Source organism: Thalassophryne amazonica, chromosome 18, assembly GCF_902500255.1.
Source record: "Thalassophryne amazonica chromosome 18, fThaAma1.1, whole genome shotgun sequence".
In the NCBI taxonomy this organism is placed as follows: Eukaryota; Metazoa; Chordata; class Actinopteri; order Batrachoidiformes; family Batrachoididae; genus Thalassophryne; species Thalassophryne amazonica.
Genome location: NC_047120.1, coordinates 32,000,848 through 32,015,236, shown reverse-complemented (window position 1 = coordinate 32,015,236; position 14,389 = coordinate 32,000,848). Strand labels below are relative to the sequence as shown.

Genomic DNA, 14,389 nt, shown 5'->3' with positions numbered 1-14,389 from the left:
CCACAGAGAAGGAGCAGGTTGGATTATAATCTGGGACCTTTTCACTCTGTCAACAGTGCTAACCACTAAGGCTAGTATATCACTGGACTGCTCCTGTTGGAGAGCAGTTGGAGGCGCAAATTAGCGACCAAATGTGAATGAGTGACAGTTTTGTTGTTGGTATCTCACTGAAGTGGCCACTAACAGCTGAAATGATGGCACCTTTGCGCACAAAATGTGCAAGTCTTATTATCGTGTGAATATACTGTGAAAATTCTAGGGATGCACCGATCCACATTTTTTCACTTCTGATCCGATACCGATACCTGAATTTGGATATCTGTTGAAACTGATACTATTCCAATACCAGAGCTCTGTTTGCTTTAATATTATCATTATTGTTGATTTTATGAGGATATTTTGTATTCTCAGTTATACAGCTTCATGATGAAGTGGTATACAGAAGGATTTTCTTAAAAAGAAGACCTGAAAGTTCAGCTACAATTTGACAGGAGGTGTATCTAAGTACTTTCCTTTTATTGTTGGGTCAGTGGCTGAAGTTTTACCTCTTGAACACCAGATGGCACATCTGCTCCGAGTACATGAACCGTTTTCAGGACAGAGCGCCTTTCCTCATTTCCTCAATAAATAAAAGTACTTAATTTACTCATATTTGGAGTCAGTCTGGGTAAATTGTCACACCCTTCCTGTCGGCTGCTTTCTTCTTTGTGGTTCTGCTTTCATCTTCTTCATGATGGTACGATTACTGTGCATCCGGAAGTATTCACAGCGCTTCACTTTTCCTACATTTTGTTATGTTATAGCCTTATTACAAAAACTGAGCTGCCATGTGCCTTTTATGAAGGAGTGGTTTCCGTCTGGCTACTCTACCATACAGGCCTGATTGTTGGATTGCTGCAGAGATGGTTGTCCTTGAAGTTTCTTCTCTTTCCACAGATGAATGCTGGAGCTCTGACAGAGTGACCATCGGGTTCTTGGTCACTTCTTTAAGGCCCTTGTCCCCCGATTGCTTAGTTTAGATAGGCGGCCAGCTCTAGGAAGAGTTCTGGTGGATGTGAACATCTTCCATTTATGGATGATGGAGGCCACTGTGCTCATTGGGACCTTCAAAGCAGCAGAAATGTTTATGTACCCTTCCCCAGATTTGTGCCTCGAGACAGTCCTGTCTTGGAGGTCTACAGCAATTCCTTTGACTTCATGCTTGGTTTGTGCTCTGACATGCACTGTCAACTGTGGGACCTTGTATGTAGACAGGTGTGTGCCTTTCCAAATCATATCAGATCAACTGAATTTACCCCAGGTGGACTCCAATTAACATCTAGAAACAACTCAAGGGTGATCAGTGGAAACAGGATGCACCTGAGCTCAGTTTTGAGCTTTATGGCAAAGGCTGTGAATACTTTAATATATGATTTTATTTCTACTTTTTATACACTTGCAAAAATCTTTAAAAAAAAAACCTGTTGTTCACATTGTCATTATGGGGTATTGTCTGTAGAATTTTGAGGGAAAAAATTAATTTCATCCATTTGGGAATAAGGCTGTAACATAAAAACGTGGAAAAAGTAAAGTGTTGTAAATACTTTCTGGATGCACTGTCTTTATTTTTTGTTTTACATCATCCATTATTTCATAAGGTTTAAACTAGCTGTGTGTATATGGAAATACTGATATTTTTTTTTTATTATTATTATTATAGTTTTCTCTGCAGATATAATCTCATGACGCAAGTCTGTTTGTACCCAAGATGATGTACTGTGAGCAAAGTTAAAATAAGTCTGTTGTACTTTTTTCACACAATAACTGACTGTTGCAGATGAATGGTTTTGTCCAGTGCAAGTAGCCATATGCATGTTTAGAAATTGTACAAATTGGTGAAGGCTGATGGGTATTTGATTCTCTGTGCTGTATAATTGCTTAACTTCTGACAATGATATTTCAGGGAAAAGTCTTGTAAGGGGAAAACAATCTAATTATTTCAAATTTTCATGACACAAAGTATGGCTAAACCATTTCTACACTGATATTTCCAGTTTGGAGTCTGATCGTTCTTAAGAGACTAGTTTTGAAACAACTTGTGACTTATTTGTGTGATAGTTTCTTATAACCCAGACAGTAAGCTTTGAGGATATTATTGGTCTGTGGAAACTGCACTCACTAAAATGGAGAATGATCTTCTGCTTCTTATGCATTTTCAATTCAATTTATAACATGCCAATTCACAACAGCGTCGCCTCGAGTTGCCTCACACAAAACAGTAAAAAAAAAAAAAAAAAAAAAACAATTAAAAAGATCAAGAAGCACAATTAAAAGTTTAGAAAAGCACAATAAAAAAAAGTACATACTTAAGAGTTAAAAAAGATGCTAGCACAGCATTCTAACCATAGAACTGAGTAAAAAGATATGTCTTTAGTCTGTTCTTAGTCTCCACAGAATCTGAATGTCTTACTGAGACCGGGAGACCATTTCACAAGACGGGCACGGTATGAGAAGGCTCTCTGACCCGCAGACTTTTTCTTCACCCTTGGAACACAGAGCAGTCCTACATCCTGTGCAAAGCCTGGGCCGGTACATAGGGATTCAAATAGTACGTTATTTATACATATTAGACTTTAGTGCAGTTTTTCATATATATTGCACATGGGGATGCACCGGTCCACATTTTTTCAATTCCAGTCCAATCCCAATACCTAAATTTAGATATCTGCAGATACGGATGCTGTTCTGATACTAGAGCTCTGTTTGCTTTAGTATTATAATTATCATTATTGCTGATTTTATATGAGGATATTTTGCATCCCCAGTTATACAGCTTCATGATGAAATGATATAGAGGATTTCCTGAAAAAAGGAAGACCTGAAAGTTCAGCTACAGTTTGCCAGAAGGTACATCTCAATTTCAATTTATTTCACTTATATAGCGCCAAATCACAACACATTTGCCTTATGGCGCTTCACACAGTAAGGTCTAACCTCACCAGAACAAGCACACAGGTGACAGTGGTGAGGAAGAAACCTCAAGCAGACCAGACTCAAAGGGGTGACCCTCTGCTTGGGCCATGCTACTGACACAGATTGCTAAACAATTAACAAAATGAATAGACAGAAAATGTTGCCGGTGCACAGGACAGGAGGGTTTCAGAAACAGACACCACACCCATCTCTGGATGGAGCTGCACCTCAAACAGAGAGAAAAAAACAGAATCAGGCGTCGGAAAGACACCAAATACAGTATAATTTGCCAGCATTAAGCAACAAGAAAAACAGAAGAAATACTAAGTTGATCGCCGGCCACTAGCCCTAAGCTTCACTAAAAGACCCATAATTTAGATATAGTTGAGGCCATGGCATCTAAAATGTGAGCCTAGATTTGATGTTTTGGTGAAAGAATTAAGTACTTTGGTGGTTTCTTGTGGCATTTGGGAAATGCGCTCCATCCTCAAAATGATACATGTACTCATACGTAATTTTTGGGGCACCCCTCTGAAAAAATCATGTGCATCCTGTCACAGGGTGCACTTAAATTTTTCACAGCCATGTGATGGGAGATGAGCTCCCTGTCGAGTAGAACTCCACGAAGCGGAGCACTTTTACCTGACCATAATAATGAGATAACCATTAGTAATCAGATAACTGTAATAATCTGACTTCTCGCATTTACATGCACTTCAATAATCTGATAATCAGAAAAACCTGGTTTACATGATTTAAGTTCAGAAGTTGGATTTCTTTCCAAGTAGAGAAAAGAGAAATGGCAGGTCCCAATACAGTGAACTTAATCAAACATTTGAAAAAAAATGTTTAAGTTCACTGTATTGTAGGTCGCGATGGAGCTTCTGCCTCTTCGTACAACATCTTTGCAAACATTGCACATTGCTGTCTTGCGTTGCGGTCTTTCTATTGTAAAATACAGCAGACGTGATGAACTTTGGTCAGCCACAGTCGGTGCTGCTTAATGCTCGCATACTACCTGGCTGCAAACTGTGGAATGGATTTCATGAACGGAGGCATGCCTCATTACTCCACGTCTTATTGAGACACGCCTCCTTTCAGGAAATAACTTCCACAGTTTTCAACCTGCTAGCAGAGCAGCCAGCAAGACGTTTCAACAGAAACACACACACAGAGGTGGCTCCTGTATCGGAAAACTTTGGAGGATGTATTGGAAATTTCCAGTCCGTGAATTACATTGGTATCGGAACCCAATACCAATATTGGATCGGATTGGCCCCATCCCTAATTGCATATTGTTAGCTACACTTAAACTATTTTTGCCTTTCCAGACTGGTTGTTTCATGGTTGGCATCATGTTTATCCAAGTGAGTGCAGTGGGACTTGTACAACACCACTTCTAAATTATCTACCATTTGGTATGGGATACCTCAGGGTTTTGTCGTAAGCCCTGTTATTTTGGCTTTACATTGCACCTTTTGGACAGATGCTCCTAAACTGTGGAACTACTTTTCACTGTTAAGACAGTGACACTTGGGTTTGTATGCTCAGTAAAGCAAGTAAATGGTCTCATATTAGGATTTTTAAAGGATTGTTTCTGTCCAGTAGAAAGGTTTTTGGCCTGCAATTTTCTACATATGGATTCAGAGAAGACTGCAATGACACCAGTATGATCAGGTCCCATTGACATTGGGTATGTGTCATTCATAGTAGTGATTAAAACTAAAAGTGTCAGGATGATGTTTGATTTCACATTGTCATTTGACTTGCACATTGTAGAGATTACCAAGAGTTTCTTTTCTCACTGTGGAATATCATGAAGGTTTGTTTTATTCTGGCCATCATGACACAGACCCATTTGTACCTCTTTGTTTCATCTCAATCTGATTACTTTAATGTCATATTTTCTGCTTTACTGCACATTATGGACACATTCTTCAATACTTGCAAGGACTGGATCATGGAAAGGGTTGTGGAAACCAGTAGCTTCTGCTTTTTGTCACAGCAGAAAGGTCTGCTGACCTTTAGTTTGCAGATGATATTGCTGTCTTTGTGGACTCACTGGATGTCCTGACTGCAGCATGTGAAAGTCTCTAACTTTGTGATTGTCCTGGTTTTTTGTTGTTGTTGCTTTTTTCCTTGGAATGTCATCGGGTGATTCTCAGGGATGTAGATTATGATAGAATGGGTCAAGATCCACTTATGCATAGTGGAACACAGGACAGGTCTTTTACATGAGTACTGTAGCCAAATTCTTCTGAAGCTGTCAAAACTGACCATGTGATGTTTATCCTCTGATCAAATTCTTAATCCCTATGCTCTTTCTTTCATCTTCTCTTGTTTTCCAGGGATCTGTGCGATGTGTGGAAAGAAAGTATTAGACACAAAGAACTACAAGCAGACTTCTGTGTGACGATGAGTAAAGAACCAGAGGGAGGGCGGCGATGAGGTCCATGTTTGTGAATCAGTCACTTTTTTTGTTGGTTTCTTTAATGCCCTGTGACAGGCAGCTTTGCTCATCTTACACATGTACCTCTATGTCAGTCCTGCATTCATTGTATATAAACTGCCAACACATCAGTAAATTAGTTTCATTGTTTTACTTGTTTTTGATTCTTTCATGTAACATAGTCATTTGTTCATTTTAACCCAAGTAAAATGTTGCAAATGATGACTTGTATTGGGGATATTTTATACCTGTCACTTTAAGACAAAAAGGATTTAACTGCACCTTACGCATATACCTTTATCTGATTACAGGTCACATCTCACAGCACAGCATGTAATTTCCACATGTGATTATGCCAGACAAACTGATTATTACATGCATACAAGGACAAAAACAGATTGTAGTTCACTAGCTGTCTGAGGCAGTTACTGATTGGCTTTTTTTTTTTTTAAGGCCTCAGTCTGCATCGGGTCTTCAACGTGTACACATGCTGATATATAATGTTGAAAATGACTATTTTTGTTTAGGTTGCACTTTCATACATTGGATTTAAAAGTGCTGGAACATAACACAAAAGTTAAAGATATAAAAATGTACACATTGATAGGTACGATTTAAAGTTTAAAAAACATACAAACAGTTAATCAGTTAAAATTATTTGAAATGGTGTACCAATTATAAGCAAGAAAACCTTTTGGGGGGGGGGTAAGATTACCATATTTACCGAAGTATAAGTCACACCCGAGTAGAAGTACCACCTTTTTCCAAAGGTGGTACTCTTTAAATTGGGATTTTTGTGCACTGTTGTGTATTTTTTATTACAGGTATTTATTCTTTTATTATTGGAGTTTACTTTGTTTAGTCCTTTGATTCTTGGTATAAGTCGCAGGGCCTCCCAAACTAGCAAAAAATAAAAAAGTGACTTTCTGTTATGTTAGGATTCAACAGAAGTGGGTTTTCTTAGATTCAATGATGAACTGTGTTCACTCCATCAAAAAATAAAGATTTGACACCAGAATGTGGGGGAAAAGGTTGATTACGCTGGGTTTGTTACCTTATAAAAATCACATTTTGATCAATAAAATCTGGATCTTTAGGGATCTGCAAAATAAATATATAATTGAAATGTTTCATAATGTCAATGCCTTATTTTTTATGTACCTTTTTTCATGATGGGTTATTAATTTTGGAAAAATTTACAACCCCAATTCCAATGAAGTTGGGACGTTGTGTAAAATGTAAATAAAAACAATACAGTGATTTCCCTATCCTCTTAAACCTATATTCTATTGAATACACCACAAAGACAAGATATTTAATGTTCAAACTGATAAATGTTATTGTTTTTGTGCAAATATTTGCTCATTTTGAAATGGATGCCTGCAACACATTTCAAAAAAGTTGGGACGAGGCAACAAAAGACTGGGAAAGTTGATGAATCCTCAAAGAACACCTAACTGGAAATAGTGTCATAAATGGGTATAAAAGGAGCATCCCCAAAAGGCTCAGCCGTTCACAAGCAAAGATGGTGTGAGCATCACCACTTTGTGAACAACTGCGTGAAAAAATAGTCCAACAGTTTAAGAACAATGTTTCTCAATGGTCAATTGCAAGGAATTTAGGGATTCCATCATCTACAGTCCATAATATAATCAGAAGATTCAGAGAATCTGGAGAACTTTCTACACGTAAGCGGCAAGGCTGAAAACCAACATTTAATGCCTGTGCCCTTCGATCCCTCAGGCGGCGCTGCATTAAAAACCAACATCACTGTGTAAAGGATCTTACCGCGTGGCCTCAGGAAGACTTCAGAAAACCATTGTCAGTTAACACAGCTTGTCGCTACATCTACAAGTGCAAGTTAAAACTCTACCATGCTAAGTGAAAGTCATACATCAACAACATCCAGAAATGCCACCGCCTTCTCTGGGCCTGAGCTCATTTGAAATGGACAGACGCAAAGTTGAAAAGTGTGCTATGGTCTGATGAGTCCACATTTCAAATTGTTTTTGGAAATCATGGACATTGTGTCCTCTGGACAAAAGAGGAAAAAGACCATCCAGATTGTTACCAGTGCAAAGTTCAAAAGCCAGCATCTGTGATGGTATGGGGGTGTGTTAGTACCCATGGCATGGGCAACTTCCACATCTGTGATGGCAGCATCAATGCTGAAAGATACATCCAGGTTTTGGAGCAACACATGCTGCCATCCAAGCAACGTCTTTTTCAGGGACGTCCCTGCTTATTTCAGCAAGACAATGCCAAGCCACATTCTGCATGTTACAACAGCGTGGCTTTGTAGTAAAAGAATGCAGGTACTAGACTGTCCTGCCTGCAGTCCAGACCTGTCTCCCATTAGAAATGTGTGGCACATTATGAAGCACAAAATACGACAACAGAGACCCCGGACTGTTGAACAACTGAAGTCGTACATCAAGCAAGAATGGGAAAGAATTCCTACAAAGCTTCAACAATTAGTGTCTTTAGTTCCCAAACGCTTATTGAGTGTTGTTAGAAGGAAAGGTGATGTAACACAGTGATAAACATACCACTGTCCCAGCTTTTTTGAAACGTGTTGCAGGCATCCATTTAAAAATGAGCAAATATTTGCAAAAAAACACAAAGTATATCAGTTTGAACATTAAATATCTCGTCTTTGTGGTGTATTCAATTGAATATAGGTAGAAGAGGATTTGCAAATCATTGTATTAAATGGTAAATGGACTGCATTTATATAGTGCTTTTCCATCTGCATCAGACGCTCAAAGCGCTTTACAGTTATGCCTCACATTCACCCCAATGTCAGGGTGCTGCCATACAAGGCGCTCACTACACACCGGTAGCAATGGGGGAATAAAGGCCTTGCCCAAGGGCCCTTAGTGATTTTCCAGTCAGGTGGGGATTTGAACCCATGATCTTCTGGACTCAAGCCTAACACCTTAACCACTAGACCATCACCTCCCCTATTCAGTTTTTATTTATATTTTACACAACGTCCCAACTTCATTGAAATTGGGGTTGTACAAAATCTGCTAAATCATCCTGCCTGCCAATGTTAAAGCGTTTTTTTTTTTTTTTTTTTTTATGGATCTGTCCCCTTAATCAGACCTGCTCAGTGTTTTTCTCCATGGCCCATACGCCAAATGGGCCATACATAGAGAAACGGACCACATGGCCAAAATGGCAAAACTGACTATCCTCCACCATGCAAATGATATTGCTTTTAGTCTCCTTATGAAACTACTCATTTGACACAGTAATTCCAGAAGCTGTGGAAGGCAGGAATATTTTATTTGAAGTATTCTGTATTTTACTATTTAAAAAAAAAAGTACAATCATCTGCTGAAACTTGCTTACAGACTGGTTACGTCACATACATTTTGTCACAGTACTAAACAAAATTACAGGATTTTGCCCATTAATTCAGGATAGTATATCTTAGCAGGTGACAGAGTATATTTATCCTCATGCTATCCACAATATCTCCATCCTTGCATGATGCCATGTGTACCAATCTCCTACATTTACTGCCAATCATCAGTCAACCAGGGCATCTGCTTTCACAGGCACTGCCCTCTAATCTTCTCCAGTGCAAATGAATCCAACAGTCCACGCAGCGCTACGTTACAGTTATCAGCAATACTTTCAATGGAATCATCCTGACCAGAGAGTGGCTCCAGAACCTCTATTAAACTCTGAAGACTGGGTCCAATATATCATGATGAGACAAGTGTCTCAGCATTCATCAGACAGGAAAATAATCTTACAAATATAACTAAAACACCTGCAAGGACAGGTAGAAGCGAAAGCACTTCAAAGATGGAACTGTCACTAAGCTTAAGGCCAAAGTCAAATGTTGAGTGGGTTCCTGCAGAAACTGATGAAAGCCAAATGTGACAATGCAAATAAAGGGGTCATGGTCTGGTTAGTGGTCTTTCCGGTGGGATTTGTGGTATATGTTTGGAGGTTTTTGTTTGTTTCATAACCATTGCAGCTTTCACTCCATAAGCCCAGTCTTCACTTTTTGACCCTGTGGAGCAAGTCATTCCATCAAGTGTTCTTGTTCACATGGTCAGTTCTTCCACTGACACCTCCTGCATAACCAAGTCAGTATATCGGGCATTACAGACCATCACATCAGGCTACTACACATGAATCCCCATGACTTTCTCCAAATGTATCATTAATTTTTTGCTCTGTGCATTCCTGCTAAGGGGTTCAGTCTCCTGATTAAACATAACAGAGCACAAAGAATGAGCTGGTTTATTAATATCACTCTCACTCATCTTCAACCGCTTATCCAGGATCAGGTTGTGGGGGCAATAGTTCCAGTAGGGGACCCCAAACTTCCCTTTCCCAGGCAACATTTACCACCTCTCTGACTGGAGGATCCCGAGGTGTTCCCCTGGGCAGTGTGGAGATATAATCTCTCCACCTAGTCCTGCGTCTCCTCCTAGCTGGACGTGCCTGGAACACCTCCCTAGGGAGGTGCCCAGGACGCATCCTTACCAGATACCCAAACCACCTCAGCTGGCTTTTCTCAATGCGAAGGAGCAGCGGCTCTACTCCGACCTCCTCACGATTGACTGGGCTTCTCACCTTATATCTAAGGAACACATTGGCCACTCTCCTGAGGAAGCCCATTTTGACCGCTTGTACCCACGAGCTAGTTCTTTCGGCCATGACCCAAGCCTCATGACCATAGATGAGAATAGGAACGAAGATTGACCAGTAGATCGAGAGCTTCGCCTTTTGGCTCAGCTCCCTTTTCATCACAACAGTACAATAAAGCGAATACAATACCACCCCTCCTGTGCCAAATCTCTGGCCAGTCTCACGCTCCATTGTCCCCTCACTTGTGAACAAGACCCAGAAGTACTTGAACTCCTTCAGTTGTGGCAAGACCTCATTCCCTATCCGAGTAGGCAATCCATCGGTCTTCTGCTGAGCTTTAGAGGTGCTGATCCTCATCCCAGCCGCTCCACACTCAGCTGTGAACCGACCAGTGCTGAAAGTCACAGGCCGATGACGCGAACAGGACCACATCATCTGCAAAAAGCAGTGATGGGACCCTCAGCTCACCAAATTGAAGACTCCCCCCCGACTATGCCTTGATATCCTCTCCATGAACAGGATTGGTGACAAGGCACAGCCCTAGCGGAGGCCATCCTCAACTGGAAACAAGTCCGACGTACTGACAAGAACCTGAACACAGCTCTCGCTTTGTGAGTACAGAGATTGGCTGGCCCTGAGAAAGGACACCCTTACTCCATACTCCTGCAGCACCTCCCACAGCATCTCCCAAGGTACCGGATCACACGCCTTCTCCAACAGGCCCGGATCTAGACCGGTCATTGGTCAAATTTTTTTACGCATCGTTTGTCATCGGTTTAAAAAAAAAAAAAAAAAATCTTGAATAATCCCGAATAGTGCGGAACGTGTCCCTGCGGTGAACACAGCTTTGGTTTTCATGTCAACCTATAGTCCGTAAATTGTACGGATTTTTCCGAGTTTCAGAGTCGTACGGACGTACAAATAAAGTCGGATATTCAGGGTTTGGTCTGCAGCGGCTCTGTAATCAACCATTTCTGCAGCACGACTCCACTTTGAAGCCATGAACCACTGAAGCAATGCTTCGATTCAATGACTCGAGGCTCTTTGATTCGCTGCTCTTCAGAAGCGGTAAGTCTGCTTCTTAACCCTTCGCAAAGCTATTAAAATATCATGAGTCACTTTTGTGTGTATTAAAGTCACTAACTGGGACTCTTGTCTTGTTGCTGTCAAGAAACGAGAATCGTCGAAACACTGAGCGGCTCTCTGCCGAGACAGAGTCCGGTCGGAATAACTTCAAAATGAATTGCCGCTTTAAATAAAATGACACCTCTTTCCAAACGTTGTAATACAGACAAGTGTAACAGACTTTCTGATGTCTTTGCTTTATTTATTTCCTTTATTTACTGTGAAGCTGCGCAGGGTTAATGTTGGCACTGTTGTGTTGCCATAGGCGGGAGGCGAGGAGCAAAGGGCTCCCGCTTTTGTGTGTGTGTGTGTGTGTGTGTGAGAACGTGCAATAAAGAGGAGCCACGCTGTTGCGCTCGAACGGTCCACAGTGGTCCCGTCTCCCTTTTTTTGTTAATATTTCACGCCTGTCAAGAGCCCACAGAGGAGCCGCTACATTGGTGGCAGCGGTGGCCGCTTGTGCAGGTTGTTGCATGTGTTGGCGTTCGTGCTGAACAGTTATTTTGAGTTTTGACCTTGTTAGCTAGTGCCTCAGTTTAGCTAGCCTGCTAACGAGCTCGGTGCTTCTGCGACGTGGTTTGGGGACGAGGACCCGTCAAAGCCTTATACGGCGTGGACCACCAGGAGCTCACTTGGTTGGTGGAGAAGTTAGAGTGGACCTGCCTGCTCCTTTTGCTGGTGATGGGAGCCAGAGCTTTCACAGCTGGGTACGGCAGCTGGAGGTAGCCATCGTGGCGACATCTGTCAGCAGAGACTGTAATGATGAATTGGCGTGCATTCTGCCTACTCGCCTCAGCAAGTCGGCCTTTCTGCTGTGGGACAGTTTTCCTGACGTGGTGAAGAGAGATTATTCTGCTGTTAAAGATAAGCTCGGGTCAGCGTTTGGGCAGAGACAGCTCTTGGACTGCTTCAGAGACAGCCTTTCTGCGAGTGCGTGCTCCAGGGGAGAGCCTGGAGGTGTACGCAGTGGACGTGAGCTGCCTGGTGGCGGAAGCATTCCCAGACTACGGCAGCAATGCACGGCGAGAAGAGAAGTTTCGGCGTTTCTTAGCCGGCCTAGATCCAGCGTTGAAAGCTAAGTGCCTGGAGCAGGGCGCAACAGACGTTGATGAGGCCCTGACTGTGGCCGAGCGCTGTGAGAATGCCAGGGCGGCACTACAGAGAGACAGTGGGAGTTCAAGCACAGGTGTTTACCTGGGTCAGAGTGCAACTGTCCAGTCTGTGTCTGTGACGGATGGCCTTCAGAGGGCCGTGGAGAAGTTAAATGAGGACGTGTGTAATGAGAATGGAAATGAGAGGTTGTACAGAGAGAATCAGAGACTGAGAGCCAGAGATGCCAACAGGACAGATCGTGGTCCTCGCTCTTCATCTGGGGGGCGCTGTAGCTGTGCCTGTGGGGAGTCCGGATGTCAATCCAGAGGGTCTGAGGACAGACGCTTGGGACGCTCTCCCAACCGCCCACCTCATGATTATCCTCGCGACAGAGGTTTTTCTCCAACAGCCAGGCCATCCCGGGGCAGGAGTCCCAGTCCTGGTTGGAGGTCACACAGAGAGGAGGAGCCGAGGAGAGGCGGTGTGCGTTTCTTTCCACAACAAGCATCTGTGAAAGGCGGTCACCAGGGAAACGGACAGTAGCTGGGGTTGAGGCCCGGACGCCAGCCGCTCAGACCGAGGGCCCTGTACGGCATGACATGACTGAGGACGTGACTGAGAGCACCACTACTGTGGACAGTTGTGATCATCCCACATCCTATGTCAGGGGTGTGGTGGAAAGCTGCGAGATCCCTATTTTAGTCGACTCGGGAGCTAATGTCTCATTGATCAGTGCAGATTTTCGAATGTCGGTCCCCGCTTTGAGGAACCGGCCTTTGAAAAAGAACTATGTTAGTTCTCGGGCAGTTAATGGGCAAATGTTGGATACGCTGGGGTCTATTGAAGTGACATTCCGATTGGGTCCGACCTGCTGGCAGCATAACTTTTATGTACTGAGGGAGTCGACTCAGAGTGTTCTACTGGGGCTTGATTTTTTGACTAGGAACCGTGCATTGCTGGACCTGGGGCGAGGGGTACTGCAATTATGGGATGTCGTGGTGCCACTGCTGCGAGGGGGGGAGCTCACCCCCGACTGTTGTAACGTGACAGTGGCGAATGTTGTGACTATACCCCCCTTAAGTGAGGCCCTACTGCCAGTGACGATTGGTTCTCTTGGTGGTGCTATGTTGCCTGCTAAGGATTTTGAAGGGTATCTGGAACCCAATGCCCCAGAGTCGACAGGGCTTGTGGTAGCTCACTCTGTGAATAGTGTGAAAGATGGGGTCACATTAGCACGTGTTCTCAATCCATCTGGGGGAGCCATGGAAGTGAAGCGGGGGCTGCACCTGGGTCAGTTCCACTCGGTGGAGAGAGATGACCTGGTAGCCCTCCCCAGTATTGCTAATGTTGGGGGCACCTCACCTCCGCCAATGAGGAGCACCTTCACCTTAGATGAGTCACCCATTACCATGCAGCAGAAGGAGGAGCTCTCAGAGCTCCTTCTGAGGTTTTCAGATGTTTTCAACCTGTCTGACAGGAACACAGGCAAGTGCAGATTGGTGTTGCATCGCATTAGAACCGGTGACCATCCCCCCCATTAAACAACGGCCCTATCGCACATCTCCCGAGAAAAGGGCTGAGATTGAGCGTCAAGTAGCTAGCCTGCTGGCAGACAGAGTGGTAGAGGAGAGTTGCAGTCCCTGGGCATCCCCGGTGGTGTTAGTGAGGAAGAAAGGGGGACAGTGGAGATTTTGTATCGATTACCGTCGCCTTAATGCGGTGACGATTAAAGATTCACACCCTCTACCACGTGTGGATGACAGCCTTGATTTGTTAGCAGGCTCGGCCTGGTTCAGCACACTTGACTTTTCTAATGGTTACTGGCAGGTTGAGGTAGCTGAGGAGGACCGTGAAAAGACAGCCTTTACAACCGGAAGGGGCCTCTACCAGTGGCGGGCCATGCCGATGGGTTTTTCAAACTCTCCGGCCACCTTCCAGTGGATGATGGAGCTTGTTCTGAGGGGTTTGCCCTGGCACATTTGCATAGTATATCTGGACGATATACTGATTTACAGCCGCTCCTTTAGCGATCATCTCCTCCACATCGAGGAGGTTCTGTCCAGGATACAGCAGGCCGGGCTGAAATTGAATCCAAGCAAATGCCATTTCGCGAGGGATCATGTGGTTTTTTTGGGCCACATGGTTTCTCGGCAGGGT

At 43.3% G+C, this 14,389-nt stretch overlaps 1 protein-coding gene across 1 annotated transcript in view; it reads left to right on the top strand.

Moving 5' to 3' along the window:
• Window positions 1-14,389, top strand: part of cript (cysteine-rich PDZ-binding protein) — a 38,289-nt gene that overhangs the window by 14,827 nt on the left and 9,073 nt on the right. Inside the window, exon 5 of the mRNA XM_034193541.1 lies at window positions 5,301-5,443. Coding sequence (XP_034049432.1) covers window positions 5,301-5,365 — 65 coding nt within the window. The 3' untranslated portion in view covers window positions 5,366-5,443. The remainder of the gene's footprint in view (window positions 1-5,300; window positions 5,444-14,389) is intronic.